Here is a 21,775-nt window from a genome sequence, read left to right on the forward strand (position 1 = left end):
TTGGCTGTTAAATCGTTGACTCTGGGAATCCATTCTGAGAGAGGTTGGAATCGCCCTGTGGCGGGAATCCCCTCCGTCCAAGGCTGTGCAAGATACCTTTCCTGACCGTTTCCTCTTCAAATCCCAGAGGAACTGCTCCCCTTCCTATCATTCGAGACACACGGCCCCACCCAGGTCCGGCCACCATGCGGCAACACGGCCACCGCGTCTGGGACCAGAACGGCATCCCTGGAGGCCATCTGATGCAGAGCTGGAAACTGAGCTTTGCCATTCAAGGGCAGATCCAAAGGGCCCTCAGGGATCTGAAGGGGAAGAGGAGAGTGGGGTCCAGTTTTCCCTCACTGGAAGCAGCGTGAGGGAGCCCAGTACCGTGTTAATACAGCATTAGCCAATCACGCTTATTCTGTAGGACTTGAATCCTTTTGAATGTATCGAAGACAATTTTATGGCCTCGAATATAATCTGTCTTTGCATCCGTTTTGTGCGCTTTTGGGAAGGATGTGTGTTTGGCTCTTGTTGGCTAGAGTGTCTCATACACGGCAGTCCCGTCAAGTTTGTCGATAGGGTTGATTAAATCGACACCTTTGCTGACGTTCTGCCCACTTGTTCTGTTAATTATTGAGAGAGAGAGAGAGAAGGGGGTGGTGATTAATTTTATGCATCTATTGGGGTAGGTTATGGTACCCATTGTTGGGTCAAACATCAGTCTAGATGTTGCTGTGGAGGTCGAATCTTTAGATGTGATTAACATTTATTTGTTTTTAATGTTTTTTTTTTTATTTTTTGAGAGAGAGCAAGAGTAAAAGTGGGAGAGGGGCAGAGAGAGAGGGAGGGGCAGAGAATCTGAATCGGGCTCTGCGCTGACAGCAGTGAGCCCGAATTGGGGCTTGAACTCACGAACTGTGAGATCATGACTCGAGCCAAAGTTGGGTGCTCAACGGACTGAGCCACCTGGGGAACCCAGGTGTGATTACCATTTAAATCAGCCCGCTTTGAGTGAAGAGATTACCCTCCGTCATGTCAGGGGGCCTCATCCAATCAGTTGGAAGCCTCAAGGAGGAAAGACTGGGGTCCAGCGAGGAAGAAGGAATCCCGCCACAGGACGACGACGGCCTTTGACGACGTCGGTCAGGACGACGATGGTCTTGAGCTACAACAGCTACTCTTCCCTGGTCTCCAGCCTGCCCTGTGGATGTTGTACTTGTCAGCCCCCGTAATCACATCACGCAGTCCCTAAAAGTTAACCTCCCTGTTTACCTCCAGGAACTCTGATTGATACGAAGAATATAGAAATCATCTCCAACGGTAAGTGTGCCCTTACCCATTTCTCCTTGCATTTCTGCTTTGTGTATTTTGTTTGTATTTATTTACTTAAAAATTTTAAAAAGTCTTTATTTTTGAGGGAGAGAGACAGAGCACGAGCAAGGGAGGGGCAGAGAGAGAGGGAGACACAGAATCCGAAGCAGGCTCCAGGCTCCGAGCCGTCAGCACAGAGCCCGGCGCGGGGCTCGAACCCACGAACCGTGAGATGGTGACCTGAGCCGAAGTCGGACGCCCAACTGACTGAGCCCCCCGGGTGCCCCGCTTTGTGTATTTTGAAGCTCTGTTAATAGACGCATAAATATCTTGGATCGTTATGTCCTTTTGATTTATTTTCTTACCATTTTATATGACAATCTATGACTTTGAATTTAGGTATTTAAACCAGTAACAATTAAAGTGACTTTTTAAGAGGAGATAGAAGTTTATTGAATAGACCACAAAGGAGTAGTCAGTAGAGGAGTAGGCTGTCTGCAAAGGGATTTTTTTTTTTTTTGAGAGAGAGAGAATTGGTGCAAGAGGGAGAGGGAGAGAGAGAGAAGGGGCTCACCCGATGTGGGGCTTAAACTTCAGATCATGGCCTGAGCTGAAAAATCGAGAGTCAGACGCTGAACCGACTGAGCCACCCCGGGGAACCACTGCTACTATTTTTTATTAATTGAGGCTGAAAGCCCAGGACTGCCAGCAGCAGTGTGGAGGGGCACGAGGAGGAACAGGTCCTCCAGTCCTAAACAGACAGTCTGGACAGCGTATCTTCTGCATCACGGGCTAAGACTGGAAAAACCAGACTGAAAAAGTGGGGTTGGGAAATTCTTCAACACCTTGAGTCTGTTCAGGCTGGTATAATAAAGGGTCCTGGCTCCGGTAGGGGAGAACCCCCTTCCAGGCTGCAGAGAGCCGACCTCTTCCTTGCGTCCTCACGTGGCAGAAGGGACGAGGGAGCTCTCTTGGGTCTCTTTCATAAGGGCACTAATCCCATCCGTGATGACTCCACCTCTCAAAGGCCCCCACCTCCTAATATCATCACACTGGCCACCAGGTGTCAACCTAAGAATTTGGGGGTGGGTTGGGGTGGGGAACGCATTCGGGTATAACACACATAATGTGCGTTGTTGCGTTGGCTTGGGCCATCTGTTACACAAATTCATCCAGCCCTTGGGACCTTCACCTGATGTTTATCGTACTTAAATCAAAGCCACTCGAGGACTAGATTCCCAATCTAGGCTTGAAACAAGTGAGATGCAACTCTGGAGAAAAGATCCTAATCCGTTCTGCCCCAGTGTCTGTAAATCGGATGACAAAGTCACAAGCATGATGTTTATAATTACGTATCACGTGACACACCATCTCCAGTGCCTAATGGAGGAAACACTGCCAACTTCTCTCCACTTCAGGGGACCCCGTTTCTTCTCTAAGGAAAACACGCAGCTCAGGGCTTGGGCATTGCATAGAGAGAAAGAGCGAGAAAGGCAAATAGGGGTGCCTGGGTGGCTCTGTTGGTTGGTTGCGCGTCCGAGTTCGGTTCAGGTCATGATCTCGAGGTTCGTGAGTTCAAGCCCCACGTCGGGCTCCGTGCTGACAGCTCGGAGCCTGGAGCCTGCTTCAGATCCTGTGTCTCCCTCTCTCTCTGCCCCTCCCCGGCTTGTGCAGTCTCTCTCTCTCTCTCTCTCTCAACAATAAATAAACATTAAAAAAAGAGAAATAATATTCAGAAATACATATAATACATATCACGATTTGGACCAATAATAAGAATTCTTTAAATGTAGAATTTATCACATATGTATATAATTTATTACTGTTTTATTACTAGATGGTTACATTTTTAAAAATATTTATTTTTCAGAGACAGAGCCAGCAGGGAGGGGCAGAGAGGGAAGGGAAAGAGAGAATCTCAAGAAGGCTTCCCGCTGCCGGTGCAGAGTCAGTGATATCGTGACCTGAGCTGAAACCAAGAGTGGACAGAGCCACCCAGACGCCTCTAGAAGGTTGGTTACATTTACTGGACTATACAGAATATTATAGTTAATTACAACATCAGATATTACTAAGCTCCAATACATTAATACATTAATTATGGTAGTTTTATTGTTGCAACATATTGATAACACAAATCAACATATTGGTATTAGTAAGAAATAGTATCATTAAAACAAGCTAAATCATTTTAGCAAGCAAAAAACGGATTATACGTTTCCATGATTTGTTAATCAATAGGCAAATCTGTATGTCTCTGGCACCGCGCCAAATGGAAGGCTGGCGATTGGCCCCTCATTTAAGGCCTGGCGGAGCCCTCCGCGCACCTGCCCGACGGCGCGGGCGCGCGTTTGCGGCCGGCGGCTGTGTGCAGCTGCAGGAAGCTTCTCAGTCCTGCGGAGACACCTCCCGCCCGCAGATGGCGCTGTGACTCGACTCGTTGCCCCAGAGGGACGGGGGACCACCCCCCCCCCCCAGCTCCACCCCCGAGCCTCCTGGGACTTGTAGTTCGCGGCTTCGTGGTGCGCAGGCGCACTGCGGAGACCGTCCTGGTTGCGCTCGTCGGGGAGGCGGCGGCAGCGGCGGCGCGGCGTGAGTTAACGGGGCGCAGGGAGGGGGCGGGGGCGCGGGCTCCGGGGGGCGGAGGGAGGCGGCGTCCGGGACTGGCCGCGGCGGGCCCGGGCGGGAGCCGGTGGCGCCCGAGCGGTGCGCCCCGGTTGGCACCTGCGCCCACCCCGGGGTCACCGCGCCTGAAGACGGGTGTTCGGGGCCCTGGGCGGGGGTCCGGCGGGAGGGGCGGCCGAGGCGTTCCCGTGGGCGTTTGCCCTGTCTGTCACTCGAGGCGACGGAGGCCGCCCAGCGCCCAGAATGGCACATCTGACCCTTGCCCGGCGGGGGGGCCCCCAGCGTGAGACCCAGGGGGCGCGCTCTGCTGTGAGGGAGGGGCCGCACTTGAAAGGGAAATGGAATAAACCCTATTTGCTCTTAAAGGCCGAGAGGGGTCGAACGCTCAGACTTGGGAATGTGAATTCACTAGGGCTCCTTGGCTGACCCGGGGTCTCCCCCAGACTATTCTGCCTGCCCCATCCCCCAGGAGACACTTGGCAGTGCTTGCGGTCGTTGGTGGTTGTCATGACGGGGCGGGGCGGTGGGGGGGGCGGCAGTGTTTGGGGGCATGCCCCCGGCATCGAGTGGGTGGGGGCCGGGGATGCTGCTCAGCCCCCTGCAGTGCCCAGGACGGCCCCACCCCAGAGAATGATCCGGCCCCAGTGTCCACAGGGTTGAGGCGGAGACACCCTATGTTATTATCTGGAAAACCAGTTGAGTCCGACCCCTGCTCACTAGAAACCAGAATAAATCCCCAAAGGGTCAGACAGTAGGAACCAGAGTGACCCCCCCCCCCCCCCCCCCCCGCCGTGTGTGTATTTAATTGTGCAGCCTCCTGGGACCTCCTTAGAGTGGATAATGGTGGCACACAAAGTGTCTTGGGGGTGGGTAGACTCCCCTAAACCAGGGAGATCTCACTGGGGAGTGCCTCCGTCCCTAAGGGACCGTGGTGGTATCTAGGAACATCTGTGGTTGTCACCCTGCTGAGCCCTGGGGTGGAGTAGGTGAGGCCAGGGACGCTGCTCAACTCCTCCCAGTGCCCAGAAGAGCACCCCCCGCCCCGCCCCGCGAGAACGACCCGAACCGCCGTTCACAATGCTGAGGGGGAGATCCCGACTTAACACTTTATCCTGAGAGGAGTTCCTCATTGGCCTCATCAGGCCCTTCCTGGGGAGAAATGATGAGTTTCTGTGGTTTGAACATTGAAAGGGAAGGTCCCAAGCCATGTGGCACAGGTCTGGGTGAAGGAGGGGGCTGAAGGGACCACTGGCATCTGCCACAAGGTAGGAGGGTCTTCGAACCATCAGACGATGGGAGAGAATTGTTCTGCAGGACCTAGGAAGGGGCTGGGGGACCTGGACCCATTGCCCTGAGCTGTGGCTTCAAGTCCCAAGAGCCGGGGCGCCTGGGGGGCTCAGAGGGTTAAGCCTCTGACCTCCGCTCAGGTCATGATCTCACAGTTCGTGAGTGTGAGCCCCACGTCGGGCTCTGTGCTGACAGCTCGGAGCCTGGAGCCTGTTTCGGATTCTGTCTCCCTCGCTCTCTGCCCCTCCCCCGGCTCATGCTCGGTCTCGTTCTGTCTCTCAGACATTAACAAAAATATTTATAAAGTCCCAAGAGCAGGGGCGCCTGGGTGGTGCAGTCAGTTAAGCGTCCGACTTCAGCCAGGTCACGATCTCGCGGTCCGTGAGTTCAAGCCCCGCGTCAGGCTCTGGGCTGATGGCTGGGAGCCTGGAGCCTGTTTCCGATTCTGTGTCTCCCTCTCTCTCTGCCCCTCCCCCGTTCATGCTCTGTCTCTCTCTGTCCCAAAAATAAATAAAAAAAAAAACGTTGAAAAAAAAATAAAATAAAATAAAGTCCCAAGAGCAAAGACGGAAGTTCACGCGGTGTGGGAGGCAGTGGTAGATGCCTTCGGGCGCTCACACAGAATCCCCTGCGTGAGGCTCCCTGGCAGCAAGGCTAGGGGGGTGGGGGCGGGGGCGGCAAGGAACGCTGCCCCTCTGTTTGCCTTTGGTGTTTGTGAGCGTCCCGGGGCAGACTGGGTGGCTGAAACGCCAGAAGCTTCCTCTTGCACACTCTGGAGGCCAGAAGTCTGAAATCCAGGGTCAGCAGGCCTCCAGGGGAGGACCCTTCCTGCCTCTTCCAGCTCCCTGTGGTCCTTCTCTACGCTTGGGGTCCCTTGGCTTACAGCTGTGTCACTCCAGCCTCTACGTCCATTGTCACACGGCCTTCTTCCTGTGTGTCTGCGTCTCTTTTTTTTTTTTTTTTTTTTTTTCAACGTTTTTTATTTATTTTTGGGACAGAGAGAGACCGAGCATGAACAGGGGAGGGGCAGAGAGAGAGGGAGACACAGAATCGGAAACAGGCTCCAGGCTCCGAGCCATCAGCCCAGAGCCTGACGTGGGGCTCGAACTCACGGACCGCGAGATCGTGACCTGGCTGAAGTCGGACGCTTAACCGACTGCGCCACCCAGGCGCCCCATGCGTCTCTTTTAAGGACACCAGCCCGTGGCATCGGGCCCACTCTACTCCTCTATGACTTCATCTCATCTGCGAAGATCCTGCTTGCAAATGGGGTCACCTTCACAGGTACCAGAGGGTCAGGGCTGGAGCGTGTCTTTTAGAGGACCTGATTCAGTGTCATCAGCAGATGTTTCGTCAGGGTGAAGCATGCATGTCCTTGTAAAGACACGTCTGATGCCCTGGGGGCATGGCTGGGCACAGCCTGCTCCCCTTTGTAGCTGAAGCTACAGGGCAGAGCAAGGCAGGGCCGGCTCTCCGTGAGAACTCTGCATCACTCCGGCTCATCTTCTAGATTTTCAGACTTTTGTTCTACTTTATCTGTTTCATTTCATGAGTGGTTTGTAAAAGAAGTTGCCCTTACAGATCACGTCTTCCTTGGTGATTTCTTTTTTTTTATTAAAAAAAATTTTTTTAATGTTTATTTATTTTTGAGAGAGAGAGAGAGGGAGAGAGAGCATGTGTGAGCCCGCAGGGGAGGGGCAGAGAGAGAGAGAGAGAGAGAGGGAGATACAGACTCCGAAGCAGGCTCCAGGCTCCAGCACAGAGCCCGACACGGGGCTCGAACCCATGAACTGTGAGATCATGACCTGAGCCAAAGTCGGACACTTAACCGACTGAGCCACCCAGGCGCCCCTTCCTTGATAATTTAAACAGTTATGGGGCGCCTGGGTGGCTCAGTCGGTTAAGTGTCTTACTTTGGCTCAGGTCATGATCTCAGGGTTTGTGAGTTCAAGCCCCAGGTCAGATTCTGTGCTGACAGCTCGGAGCCTGGAGCCTGCTTTGGGTTCTGTGTCTCCCTCTCTCTTTGCCCCTCCCCGGCTCATGCTCTGTCTCTCTCTCTCTTAAAAAAGTAAACATTAAAAAAATTTTTTTCTTAAACAGTTACATGTCCAAAAAAGAAAAAAAAAACCAGTTACACATGCTTACTGGAGTTAGCCATGGTATTTTTTTCCAGGTTTGTTAGGTTTATTTTTGGCTAACAGCTTTATTTAGATATAGTCCACAAACCAATTCATTCATTTCAGGTATGCAGTTCAGTGATTTCTCGTGTATTCACAGAGTTGTGCAGTCATCATGTCTGTCTAGTTCTGGAACATTCCATCACCCCAGAAGAAACCCTGTCTCCATCAGCAGTCACCCTCCTTCCCCTAGTCCCCACGAGCCCCCCTGCCTGTCCCTGGATGATCCCGTTCTGGACGTTTCACACACCCCGTGTGGCCTCTCGTGTCTCGTTCCCTCCCTGAGCGTCATGTGTTCAGGTCTGACCGCGGGGCAGCGCGTGTGGGCGCCTGGCTCCTGCTCGCGGCTGAGTGCTATTCCACCGCGCGGCTGGACCACATTGTGCTTACTCGTTCACCCGTTGGTGGGCACTGGGGTTGCTTCCACTCTTCGGCCACCGCGAGTCGTGCCGCCACGCACATTCGTGAACAGGTTTTGGTGTGGACGTGTGTGTTCGTTTCTCTCGGGCAGACGGTAGGAGAGGCATCCCTGGGTCCAATGGACACTGTGTTTAACCATTTGAGGAACCGCCAGACCGTCTTCCAGGACAGCGACCCACCTCCCAACCCCTTGCTCCAGGGTGGCCATTCCCCTCCCATGCTCACCAACACCTGTTCCTGTCCTGTGGCCTCCAGTTATCCTGCTGGGCGGGAGGGGCCTCCTCACTGTGGGTCTGATTTCCGTGATGACTCATGAGATCGATCATCCTTTCCACGCGGCTTGGTCGTTCGCGTGTCGCCTTTGGACAAGTGCCTGTTCTTTACGGGAGCTCTTTGTTAGGAAGTGAGTCGCCGTCTCTGGAAGAGGTGTGCGCGGAGGCGCTGAGTGCCTCGCCGCCGCTCCTCGTGCGTGCTCTCCGCCGGCTTCTTCCTTCAGCCTCACCCCAAGGAACCTTGTTCCCTGATCCCCCTTTCCTGGTGGGGAGGCGGCTGTTTTCTTAAATGTTCAGCTTTGACTTAATTCTAGACTCATACAATGTTGCAAAAACGGGGTGGAGTCCCACCCACGCATCACCCAGCTCGCCCCCTTGGCCTGTCTCCTGACAATCGCGTAGGATCAAAGCCAGCACGTGGGTATTGACCCCCCCCCCCCCCGCCGCCATGAAAAAAATTTTAATGTTTATTTTTTTGAGAGAGAGCGCGTGTGAACAGCGGAGGGGCAGAGAGAGAGAGAGAGAGAGAGATTGAGAGAACCCAAGCAGACCACGCTGTCAGCCAGAGCTCAAGAGTCGGCTGCTTAACCAACTGAGCCACCCGGGTGCCCCGCCCCCGCCATGAAAATTTCGCAGCAGAGGTGCGTCTGGGTGCTGGGGCTGCACGGCTCCCACAACGGACTAGTCTTCTCCACGTGTCTGTGTCCTAATCCTCTCTTCTTATAAGGACACTGGTTTTACTGGATCCGGGCCCATTCCTAACGACCTCATTTAGACTTAATACCTCTTTAAAGGCCCTATCTTGAAATACAGTTACCGTCTGAGGTCCTGGGGTTGGGACTGGAAGGTATGAATTTGGAGGGGACACAGATTAACCTGTGACAACAGATATATGTGTACAGACATAACGTTGGAGATATTGCGGGTTCGGTTCTGGATGACCGCAGCGAAACAAGTCAGATGAATTGTTTGGTTTCCCAGTGCATGTAAAAGTTATGTTTTCGCCGTACTTGTGCAATAGCACTGTATCTAAAAGAACGATGTAGGGGCTCCTGGGTGGCTCAGTCGGTTAAGCCTCCGACTTTGGCTCAGGTCATGATCTTGCGGTTCGTGGGTTTGAGCCCCACATCAGGCTCCGTGGTGACAGCTCAGAGCCTGGAGCCTGTTTCCAATTCTGTGTCTCCCTCTTTCTCTGACCCTCTCCCGCTCTCTCTTTCTCTCTCTCAAAAATAAACATTAAAAAAATCTCCACTACTTTTTCAAAAATATAAATAAAAGAATGTAAATATCTTAATTTGAAAGTACTTTAACTGCTACAAGATGCTAATCATCATGTGAACTGTCAGCCAGTCATATCACTGGTCACAGATCACCGTAACAACTATAAGAATAATGAGTGCAGACCCGCCTGGTGGGTTCGGTCAGTTAAGCATCCGACTCTTGGTTTTGGCTCAGGTCATGATCTTGCAGTTTGTGAGATCGAGCCCCACATTGGGCTCTGTGCCGACAGCATGGAGCCTGCTTAGGATTCTCTGTCTCCCTCTCTCTCTCTCGGCCCCTTTTCCTGCACGTGTGCTCTCTCTCTCTCAAAATAAATAAAGTTAAAAAAAGATAATGAGTTCGTGAGAATCACCAACGCATGACCCAGGAACACGCGGTGAGCAAATGCTGTTGGAAAAATGGTGCCAACAGGGTGACGCAGGGTTGTCACAGACCTTCAGTCTTAACGCGGTGGCCGTGAAGTGCAATGAAATGAGACATGCCCGTATCTGCCTCTGTTCTGCATGCGTGTAAAAGAATACTTTCTACATTCTCCCCTCCCTGTCCCAAGAACCGATTTGTGCTACCTCAGGGTTAACATTGCCATAGTGGGAACGCTTCGCCTGATGTTGACATCTCACTGTGGGACATTTATCACAGCCAAGACGTGACCCCCGAGTGGTGCCGCCAGGGGCCGAGGGAGGGGGCTGGGCAACATCAAGTCTCAGTTACGGAAGATGAGCACGTGCGAGAGGGCCGCCGGAAGATGCCGTACCTATGGTCAGCAACAGCGCCTTCTACGCTTAAAATTTGTTAAGATAAATCTCATGTTAAGTGTTCTTACCACACACCGTTTTTAAAAACATCAACCCACCGGGGCTCTTGAGCGGATCAGTCGGTTAAGCGTCCGACTCTTGATTTCACCTCAGGTCGTGATCTCGCACTTTGTGAGATCGAGCCCCACGTCAGGCCCTGTACTGACAGCGTGGAGTCTGCTTGGGATTCTCTCTCTCCCTCTCTCTGCCCCTCCCCTGCTCTCTCGCTCTCACTCTCTCTCTCTCAAAATAAATAAACTTAAAAAAAGCCACATCAACCCACCAAGACATCAACCTTGGTTCAGAATATTAACCAGACTGCAAACTTCATTTAGATTTCACCAGGTTTTCCACTAGCCCAGGACCTTCATTCTGGCCCAGGACCGCATCCGGGGTCCCACGTGACATCTCGCCATCTCGCCATCTCGCCTTGTTTTCTGGGGCTCCTCCAGTGTGACCTTTCCTCAAACTTTCCTGGTTTTGCGTGGCCTCGACGCTTTTGAAGAGCAGTGGCCAGGTGCTTTGTAGAAGGTCCCTTGGACTGAGTTCATCTGATGTTTTCTCGTGATTACACTGAGGTTACCTTACACTGAAGGTAGCCCAGAGGTGTCCTGTCACATCAGGGGACATCACAGCAGGCGTCCTGTCCTCATCACAGTGACACTGATCTTCATCACTTGGCTAGGGCGGGGTCCGCCAGGTTTCTCCAGGAATAAAGTTCCCCTTCTTCCCTGTATCCGCACTATTTGCTGGAAGCAAGTCACTGAGCGAACCCACGTGGATGGCGCGGGGGAGGGGAGGCTCTGCATCCTGGAGGGAGGACCAGGGAAGAATTTACAGATAGATGCGTTAACACCATGGCGGTAATTAACAAGTATTTTGGAGGTGTGACTTTTCAGCTACCCGATGTCCCGCCTCTCCTTGGAGTGTCCCCAGTAATGACGTGTGCATCTGTGGGCCTTGTCTGCGGGGATGATCACTGGGGTGTTCCCATGAAAATCCTATGGTGATTTTCTATTAACAGGGCTGGGTGGTGATTTTTGAAGTTTTCGTCCAGGAATCCAGATCACGCCCATCATAAGTATCCAGTAACTGGCCTCTATTCATTCCTCATGAGTCTGCATGAGAATTTGCGTTTACAAGAGACTTCACGCCTACGACATCACCCAGAGCAGGCCGGTGGCTCACGTGTAGTGAGTGGGGACAGAGCAGGACTGCTCCAGGATGCCACAGCCAGACAGTCCTTCGAGCACGAGAAACAGTTCAGGACCTGTTGCAGTGGGGAAAGACCTCTGGTGCACCTGGGCCCCATCCCCGATGCAGTGTGGACAAGCGGGGGTTTATAGCAAGGGAGTAGGTGGGGGTCAGCAGACGGGCACTTGCCGTGAGGACGCATCACGGGGGATTCTGGCTGAACAGACCTGATAGGATTGCCGCTGCAGGCATTCTGGGTGATCCCCAACCCCCCCAACCCCCCGCCACCTGGGTGGGGCAGGAGGAAATTGGCCGGATATCCAGGGTGATCAGACACGGGGCGGGGGCTTCGAGCTGAAGTGACTTAGCAGGGCTCTGGCTAAAACAGAGCATCTGAGCTGAACTCAGAAGCCCAGAGGTCAAGGCCTAGTTGGACGGAGGGCTCAGAGAGGCGAGAGAGGGTCCTTGGTGCCACCAGGCAGCACCAGAATCAGCCTGGAAGGGAAGGGAGCCTCCCGGGAGTGTGCAGGGCTCACAGTCTGGCCTGTGCCTTCCGGGGGATAGGCACATCTGGATCCTTCCTGCTGCAGAGCTGGGGTGGTCCGGTAGGAGAGTCCAGGGCAAAGGAGGGGGCCCGGGAGAGGGGCCCCAGGGAGCCGGCTGGGCTGTGGGAAGGCAGAGATGAGTCTGGGAGGCGCCAAGGGTGGGGGCCTGTGGGCTTCGAGGCTGGGAGGTCCTACTGGGTTGAATGGGGTTCCCCACAAAATTCGTGTCCACCCGGAACCTTGGAATGTGAGCTTATCTGGAAACGGGGTCTTTGCAGATGTAATTAGTTAAGATGAGGTCGTATGGGAATGGGTGAGTCTAATCCAACGACTGGCGTCCTTATAAGAAGAGAGACACAGAGTCAGAAGACAGTCACGTGACCACCGAGGCAGAAGCTGGAGGGATGTGACCGCAAGCCCAGGGGAAGCTGGAGTCCCAGAACCTGGAAGAGGCAGGAAGGACCCTGTTCTGGGGCTTTGGCCCTGAGACCTTGATCCAACTTCTGGCCTCCTGAACATGAGAGAATAAATCTCTGCTGTCTTAAGCCCCCAGCGTGTGGTCGTTTATTTCAGTGGCCCCAGGACACTTGCACAGACTCCTCTGTGATAGAATTGGTATACTTTGTAAGCTTCCAAGACCTTCAGTATTTTGGTCCATGCATGGGTTAAGGGGCCATTTAGGCCTGTGGCCTCTGTCCTGGCTTCTGTTGACCACACTGTGTGTGTGTGTGGGGGGGGGGGGGACCTGGATTGTGCCAGAGGCGTCCAGGTCCAGGATTTGGGGATCAGGGACAGGCCTGGGCCTGGCCTTCACGGTCCCTTCTCCTCCCGCAGCTCTGCCTGCCCCGGATCCTGCTTTTCCCAAGAGAAGAGGATGGCTGCTGGGTACGTGTCCCCCGGTCCCCAGGTGAGTGGGACCTTCCTCTTCCCCTGAAAGTGTCCAGTGTGCCCAGAGGACGCACTCCTACGGGAAGTGCATTCCCAGATAGGGAAGGGAGCCCCATTGCTGTGTGGGAGCTCAGGGAGCCTTCCCCGTGAGCGTCTGGGTCCGAGAACCTCTGCTTCTTGTAAAAGCAGAAGCACAGGCTCATGTCCAGTGCGTGTTTCCCTGCAAGACAGCTGAGCTTCTGTCCCCGGCAGGGAGCACTTCCCCCACCGCGGCGGGGGGCCGCCTGGGAAGCACCGTCTCGTTACTTCAGTTGTGGTAAAAGATTCACCATCGTAACCTTCTCTAAGCACACAGCTCAGCGGCACCAAGTGCACTCGCGGTGTCGTGCAGCCGCCCCCATCACCCGTCTCCAGAACTTTGCATCTCCCCAGACTGAGACCCTGTCCCCATGAAGCACCAACGCCCCACCCCCTGCCCCACCCCTGGCTCCCACCATCCGCTCTCTTGTCTCTGTGGACGGGACTCCTCTGGGGAGCCCCTGTGAGGGGGGTCACGCGGGACGTGTCCGTCGGTGTCTGGCCTCTGTCACTGCGCACAGTGGCCTCCGGGTCCGTCCACGTGGTGGCAGCTGGCAGGACGTCCTTCCTTCCCGAGGCTGGGCCAGTCTTTGTAAGCCTGGAAGAGCTGTGTTTAATGTGAAGCTGCCTTACAGGCCATGAGCATCAGGACAGCAGGGGTCACCACCCACTGGGACAACACATCTGTGGGGACTGGTAGATGGGGTCCCTGTCCCTTAGCTCTCGGCTTCGGATGGCAGCCACGAGTCTGAGAAAGTGATCAGTGTCTGCACCAGAAATATAGGGCCGACTGACAGCTCAGGTTTAGGTGGTCCCTGGGAGAACAGGCCCTTTCCTGTGGACATTTGCAGGCGATCCAAAGGGTCCAGTCAGTGTCCTGGATGTTGTCCTTGTTGGGGCCCCCTGGAGAGGGGTAGTTGATCTGCTCTGGCCCCTGCATGGAAGTCCTGGTCATCGCAGGCACACCCACTTTCAGGCCAGCCTGGTGCTCGCTGAGGCTGGCACGGCCCCCGGGGACACTGTCAGGTTTCAGCTTGGAGCCCACGCCGCCCCCGGGACCTGTGGGGTCAGGGTTCCAAACAAAGCTGTGGCTTGTCCCTCGGCAGCAGGAGAGCTGAGATGCCACGAGGCCAGGCAGGGTTCCCTTCTTATCTGTCTTCGTGTTAAGTAAATGGAGCCACCCAGACCTAGGCGGTCAGGCCGGAGGGTCATCGCCTGTCCAGGCCACGCAGGATTTCACGGGAGCCCCTTAGCAGCTCAGGCCTGCATCTTTATTTATTTATTTATTAAAAAAAATTTTTTTTAATGTTTGCTTATTTTTGAGAGAGAGAAATACAGAGCGTGAGCAGGGGAGGAGCAGAGAGAGAGGGAGACACAGAATCCAAAGCAGGCTCCAGGCTCCGAGCTGTCAGCACAGAGCCCAGTGTTGGGCTCGAACCCGCGAACTATGAGATCATGACCTGAGCTGAAGTTGGACGCTCAACCGACTGAGCCACCCAGGCGCCTCAGGACTGTGCTTTTTAAAAACGAAACAAAAAAGCCACCTTAACTTCAGCCAGAATGGCCAAAACCAGCCAGAGGGTCCAGCAGGCCTGCTCGCCTGGGGTGGGAGCCATCGCTTTCCAAGTCCATAGGTAACTTTTCCCCTCACGACAGACAGCAGCCCAGCTGCTGGTTCCAGCCAGGACGGCTGCAGTAGCCAGCCAGGCGCCACACATTCGCCATCCCCCCTCCACGTGCCCTTCCTTTGCCCATCGGCGCCCTTGCCACATTTCCCCGCTCGTGCGGATCGGCAGGTGTGGCTTCTGGGTTCTCTGACCGTATCGCTAGCGGACGCCCCGACCGGCGTGAACTACTCAGCCTCACTGCACCCCGTGGAGCGGAAAGCGTGTCTTCCATTTTCCTTCCATTGAGCAGATGAGGAGGCCACGTCCTGGAAAGCCAGTAATACACGTCCGATCCCACAAGCTACCTCTTTCTAGAATAAGCAGGGGGAGATTCTCAAGTGGGAATGTCGCGCTCACAGATCCAAAAGTTGGACTCACCACTCCAGTAGGAAACGGGCCATGTGTTCCCACGAGATCTGAGTCCTAGCAGAATCTGACCTCCGGGCTTCGCTCCCTGCTCCCTGTGGATCTCCTGTTGGCCACGGCCTTCGGCCCTCTTGTAAAAAGGTGGGGGGGGGGCCTTTCTTGAGCAGAATCGATGTGGTATTTTAGGAGTTAGTGACCTTCGAGGATGTGGCCGTGGCCTTCTCCCGGGAGGAGTGGGCCTTGCTGGACCCTGCTCAGAAGAGGCTGTACAGAGAGGTGATGCTGGAGACCTACAGGAACCTGGCCGCACTGGGTAAGACCAGCGCCGTGCACGCACCTGCCCATCGGTTCACACGCACGTAGCCTCCGCGGTGTGTCCAGAGCCGTGTTAGGAAGTGGGGGTTGTTGATGAATAAGGCAGCTGTGTGGCCCCTGCCCTTGTGGGGTGCGTGGTCCACTGGTTTCTTCAACACTGCAAGTGACCCGATTTCTCCCAGAGCTGCTGCCGAGCCGCACATCTCACCTGAGGCTTAGATAATGTCCCCGAGTCCCCTCGGGTACAGAGTCGTCATGAAACATGTTTTTGTATGTGTGGCAAAACATGTATAACATAAAATCTGCCTTTTAAACCATTTTTGGGTATACAATTCAGTGGCAGTAATTACATTCAAAATGTGCAGTCACCCCCACCATCTGTTTCTAGAACTTTCCATCTCCCCAGACTGAGACCCTGCCCCCACAAAGCACTGACTCCCCGCCCTCTGCCCCACCCCTGGCTCCCACCGTCTACTCTCTGTCTCTGTGGACAGGACTCCTCTAGGGACCCCCTAGAAGGACGTGTCCTTCTGTGTCTGGCTTCTGTCACTGTGCACAGTGGCCTCTGGGTCTGTCCATGTGGTGGCAGGTGGCAGGACGTCCTTCCTGTGTATTTTTTATTTATTTAATTTTAAAAGAATGTTTATTTGAGGGGGGGAAGGGCAGAGAGAGAGAGAGAGGGGAACAGAGGATCTGAAGTGAGCTCTGTGCTGACAGCAGACAGCAGTTTGTTTGTTTGTTTAAATGTTTATTTTTGAGACAATGCGAGAGACAGAGCATGAGCGGCGGAGGGGCAGACAGGGAGACCCAGAATCTGAAGCAGGCTCCAGGCTCTGAGCTGTCAGCACAGAGCCCGACGTGGGGCTCGAACCCACGAACCGTGAGATCATGACCCGAGCTGAAGTTGGATGCCTAACCGACTGAGCCTCCCAGGCGCCCCTGCCCTTGGTTTTTATTTTTTTTATTTTTTTATTTAATTTTTTTTAGATATGGTAACAGGATACTAATGAGGTTAACATTTTAATGTTTATTTAGTTCTCAGACAGAGACAGAGCGTGAACAGGGGAGGGTCAGAGAGAGAGGGAGACACAGAATCCGAAGCAGGCTCCAGGCTCTGAGCTGTCAGCACGGAGCCCGACATGGGGCTCGACCCCACGAACTGGGAGATCATGACCTGAGCCGAAGTCGGACGCTTAACCGACTGAGCCACCCAGGCGCCCCTGCCCTTGGTTTTTAAAGCCGAGTAATATTTCAGTGTGTGGATGGACCCCATTTTATTTATCTACACATCCACGGGTGGACACTTTGTAGCTGTTGAGAATCATGCTCCCGTGAACCCAGATGTGCAAATAGCACTTTGAGTTCCTGCTTTCACCTTTCTCGGGTGCACGCCTCGGGGCGGACTTGCTGGGCCACATGGAGACTCTGTGCTTCCCTTTGTGAGAAACTGCCAGACTGTGTTTCACCATCGTACCAGCCACACACAAGGATTCCGATTGGCCCACATCCTCTCTAATCCTTATTTTCTGTTTTTGCTTAAAAAAAAAAAAATTACAGGGCGCCTGGGTGGCTCGGTCGGTGGAGCGTCCGACTTCAGCTCACGTCGTGATCTCGCGGTTCATGAGTTCGAGCCCCACGTCAGCCTTTGTGCTGATAGTGCAGAGCCTGCTTGGGATTCTCTGTCTCCCTTTCTCTCTGCCTTTCCCCTCCTCACACGTGTGTGTGTGTGTGTGTGTGTGTGTGTGTGTGTGTGTGTGTGTATTTCAAAAATAAATGAACATTAAAAAAATAATAGCTATCCTAGTAAGTGTGAAATGGTGTTTCACTGTGGTTTCGATTTGCGTTTCCCTGATGCCTAATGATGTTGAGCATCTTTCGTGTGCTTGTTGGCCATTTGTAGATCTCCTTGGGGAAATGTGAGAGCCACAAGGTTTCTTTAATTAGTATTTTTTACCGTTTGCTTAGTTTTGAGAGAGAGAGAGAGAGGCAGAGCATGAGCAGGGGAGGGGCAGGGAGAGAGGGTGACACAGAATCCCATGCAGGCTCCAGGCTCTGAGCGGTCAGCACAGAGCCCGACGCGGGGCTCGATCCCACGAACCGGGAGATCATGACCTGAGCCGAGATCAAGAGTCGGGTGTTTAACTGACTGAGCCCCCCAGGTGCCCCGAGGTCCGCAAGTTTTTAATTAGGAAAATAAAATCTTCAGCTTGGCCAACACGCCATGTCTCCAGTGTGCTCTTGTCTCTTCCAGAAACCTTGAAGACCCGAAGTGCTGGTGCAGGCATTGAGTTTGGTGCGCTGTCCGCAGCCCAAGCCTCTCAGGCCGCCGGTCCTTTCCCGTGGGTGGGGGGTTCGCTCTTTCTACCAGTGGTGCCTTTCCAGCTGGAGCAAGGAGCAGCTGTGTGGATGGGGGGGGAAGGAACTCCCCAGACCTCCTGTTCAGGTGAGAGCCAGGCGGATACGAGCCACTGAACGGGGGCGGCGTCTTGGGGACTGCAGGTCACGGGTCTCTCCACAGACGCCCTCTTGCATAAGGAGAAGGTTGAGGTCTTTGGTTGCAGTGTCTCAGATACCTTCATTCATTCTCCAGCAGGCTTGTCCTGTGAGCTGGCTTCTATAAGCCTTTGGGTGCAGAGGAAATATATCTCATTTCTTTCTTTTCTTTTTTCTTTTTTTTAATTTTTTTAATGTTTATTTGAGGGAGGGAGAGAGAGAGAGAGTGCGAGCATGAGTGGGGGAGGGGCAGGGAGAGAGGGAGACACAGAATCCGAAACAGGCTCCAGGCTCCAGGCTCCAAGCTGTCAGCACAGAGCCCGACGCGGGGCTCAAATCCATGAACTGTGAGATCGTGACCTGAGCCGAAGTCGGACGCTCAACCGACTGAGCCCCCCAAGCACCCCTCATTGCCTCCTGGAAGCTATTCTACCTGTGTTTCTTGTTACATATCTTCCCTCTCTGCCTTCTTGATAATTCTTTCTCTTTGCCATTCTCATCCCCCCTCCTTTGTAGGGCCATCCCTTCCACATTTACATCCCCCCCCCCCATTTTCCATCATCGGCAAACTTCTCACACTGCGTCCTGGCCTCGGGAGCTTTTCCTGTTTTCTCCCTGTGTTGAGTGCTGACACTTGAACGCGGATTCACATGTACCTCATGCATGTTGGAAGTACTTTTGTGCCGCCATTATTAAGTTAAAAGTTTCTTCTCTTCCCCCCTTTCCTCAATTTATTTCAGATTTGGCTGCTATACTGAAAAGCCAAGAGTCATCTTGTAAGAAGGTGGTTTGGGGGGAAGAACCACCCAGTGGTATAGTAAAGCTTCCCAAAGGAAACTGGGGCTGTGGTCAACTTGAGGAGAATCGCGAAGTCCTGCACAGGCTTTGGAGGCAGCTGGCGTACCCCCAGGCGGAGGTGTTTGCTCCAAGGGAGACCACTGCCTGGCATGAGTTTGGGGAAGCCTGTAGTATGAGCTCAGACCTTGCTTTGTCTCAAGGAGGTTCTGTAGAAGAACATTCCCACGACTGTGGTCTAGATATTGAGAGTTTGGTAGCTAATCCATTCTTAAACCATCATCAGATGGCATATACAGATCAGAGACCCTGTGAAGGGAGCGAATGTGGAAAAGACGTCGGCCACAATAGTGCCTTCAGTCAACACAACAGAGCCGCCGAAAGCGGGGAATCATTTCCTCACGGTATGGCTCTCACAACACACAACACAGTGAATACAGCGGGGAAACCCTTTGAATGTCACCACTGCGGGAAAGTGTTTAACCGGAGGCATTCCCTGAGCGAACATCAGAGAATCCATACAGGAGAGAGACCATATGAATGTCAGGAATGTGGGCGAGCCTTTACGCACAGCTCAACCCTCACACGACACTTGAGAACTCATACTGGAGAGAAACCCTATGCGTGCGGCGAGTGTGGGAAAGCCTTCAACAGGATTTCGTCTCTCACCCAACACCAGAGGATTCACACAGGGGAAAAGCCCTACAAATGCAAAGACTGCGGAAAGTCCTTCTGCCAGAGTTCTTACCTGGTCTTGCACAAGAGAACGCATACGGGCGAGAAGCCCTATGAATGTAACGAGTGTGGAAAGGCCTTCAGTGATCGTTCCTCGCTTAACCAACACGAGCGGACTCACACCGGTGAGAACCCCTATGAATGTAATCAGTGTGGAAGAGCCTTCAGTCAGAGGTCTTCCCTCGTTAGGCACGAGAGGACTCACACCGGAGAGAAACCGTACGGCTGTAGCGAATGTGGGAAAGCGTTCAGCCAGAGCTCGTCCCTTATCACACATCAGAAAACTCACACCAGTCAGAAAACCTATAAAATAATTGATTGTGGGAAAGCTTTCTATCAGAGCAGCAACCTCATTGGGTTTTAGAGACCACTTGCTGCCTGTAAGGTACCTTTTAGCTCTCTGCTACAGAAGTATGGTTAGATTTTGCCCTTCTGATGGGACTGTTTGAAAAGAAGTAGGCTTCTGCACGTTCTTTTAAAAAAATTTTTTTTAACGTTTATTTATTTTTGAGACAGAGAGAGACAGAGCGTGAACAGGGGAGGGGAAGAGAGAGAGGGAGACACAGAATCTGAAACAGGCTCCAGGCTCTGAGCGGTCAGCACAGAGCCCGACGTGGGGCTCGAACTCACGGACCGCGAGATCGTGACCTGAGCCGAAGTCGGACGCTTAAGCGACTGAGCCACCCAGGTGTCCCATGCACGTTCTTGAAGAAAAGCTCCGAGGTCTAGATCTGAGAAGGGACCTTTTAGTGGGGGAAATTGCCATTGAGCTATGCCGAGTGGGGTGTGTCCTTTGGGAAAAGATTGATAAATGTGAACAGCAATGTGGAAAGGGATTTTGCTGAGAATCGTCTAACTAATTTAGTTGTTGAAACAGAATACCTTTTGTTTCAAAATTCAGTATTAAAAAAATGTTTATTATGGGAAGAGATGCTAGCAAGAGAGGGGCAGAGAAAGACGGGGAGAGAGAGAGTGAGAGAGAGAGAGAGAGAGGGAGAGAATGAGAATCCCAAGCAGGCTCCGTGCTGTCAGTGCAGAGCCTGACATGGGACTCGATTCCACAAACCCTGAGATCATGACCTGAGCTGAAATCAAGAGTCAGATATTCAACCAACAAAGCCACCCAGGTGTCCCATCAAAATTCAGTATTTTTTAATGTTTATTTTTGAAAGAGAGAGAGAGAGAGAGAGAGACAGAGCATGAGTGGGGGGAGGGGCAGAGAGAGAGGGAGACACAGAATCAGAAACAGGTTCCAGGCTCCAGGCTCTGAGCTGTCAGCACAGAGCCCCACGCAGGGCTCGAGCCCACCAACCACGAGATCACGACCTGAGCCGAAGTTGGACGCTTAACCAACTGAGCCACCCAGGTGCCCCCATATTCAGTACTTTTGTTTCAATAGTCTGTTTCAGTATTTTACTTAGTCATCCTGCCCCTGTCGGTCCCTTAGCTAGGTGCTAACTTGTTTCGTGCCCGGCTGTGTCAACATAGAACGTGTGCTAACACAGAAAGAGCTTTGGGCGCACAGTGAAAAATAAAGCGTGCAAAATGGTACGTGTGACTCCGTCCGGTGTATTCTGAACATGTACATAAACGGACAAAGGCTGGGCAGAGATGTGGAGGAAGTGGACAGAGTTTGTTTGTCAGAGTTACCTGATGATGTGTGGTTTCCTGCCTTTTGTCATTTTGTCTGGCGTTGCTATAATCGTTTTGACGGTAGGTAGAAATCAAACGACCCCAAGGGATACCGGGTTTCTTTGATCAGGATTGCCGATGCCATGGTGGGGAGGGTGCAGTGCAGTCGGTCTCGGGATGGGGGGCAGGGGAGGAGCCTTTGACAGCTTGGGAGAAATCCCACCTGCGAGGCGGACTCGCCTGAGTGGAGACCGAGAGCTCTGATGTGCACCAGCACCAGCGTCACCTGTTTCCAGCCCTTGTATGTGGTTCATCGTTGACTCTCACCAAGCCCAAGAGGTAGTAGCTGTTCACCTGCCGACACTACAAAAGGGCAAACAGAAATAAGGGAGCTTGTCCAGAGTCAGACGACTAGACGGTGCCGGACCCAGGATTTGAACCGGAACGACCTGTACAAGGGCCCATGCCCCATTTGGATGCAGGGGGACTGCGCTTTCTAAATTCTCCCTTGGAAGTCATTTGACCTTTGTCTAGATCTTCCCCTTTCTCTGCCGCTGATGAGGAAGGTTGCCTGTCGGGTCTCCTCTCACCTAAGTGGTACCTGATCACGTCGTTTGTCGCTGCCTTTCTCTAAAGTAGGGATCCCTCATCTGGGGTCTGTGTAGACCCTACTGGGCTGATGGATACGTTTCTTTAAGGGCTCCACGAACAGTCTTGTGCTCGACGCAGGATGTATGTTGGGGCATAGCGCGTCACCTGGGGAAGCATCTGTAGCTTTCATCCAGTTCTGAGGGCTGGCTGACGTCGGGGTGTCACAAGTGCAGTGTTTTCTGGCCTCTATCCCTTGCTCCCTCCAACAGTTGTTGGGAACTCCTTGTGCTAGGTGGCTGTGCATAAGGTAGATGAGGTGTCTGC

At 53.2% G+C, this 21,775-nt stretch overlaps 1 protein-coding gene across 1 annotated transcript; it reads left to right on the forward strand.

Moving 5' to 3' along the window:
• The first annotated feature begins 185 nt into the window (after positions 1 to 185).
• Positions 186 to 20,779, forward strand: ZNF554 (zinc finger protein 554). The gene is made up of 8 exons (XM_081790579.1): positions 186 to 320; positions 1,025 to 1,172; positions 1,264 to 1,305; positions 3,827 to 3,888; positions 12,726 to 12,776; positions 15,077 to 15,203; positions 17,457 to 17,648; positions 18,439 to 20,779. Exons 1-8 carry the CDS (start codon positions 186 to 188, stop codon positions 19,590 to 19,592), a joined length of 1,911 nt encoding a protein of 636 aa, XP_081646705.1. The 3' UTR covers positions 19,593 to 20,779.
• The last annotated feature ends 996 nt before the right edge of the window (positions 20,780 to 21,775 follow it).

Source organism: Panthera onca, chromosome A2 (genome assembly GCF_046562875.1).
Source record: "Panthera onca isolate mPanOnc1 chromosome A2, mPanOnc1 haplotype 2, whole genome shotgun sequence".
Lineage (NCBI taxonomy): Eukaryota > Metazoa > Chordata > Mammalia > Carnivora > Felidae > Panthera > Panthera onca.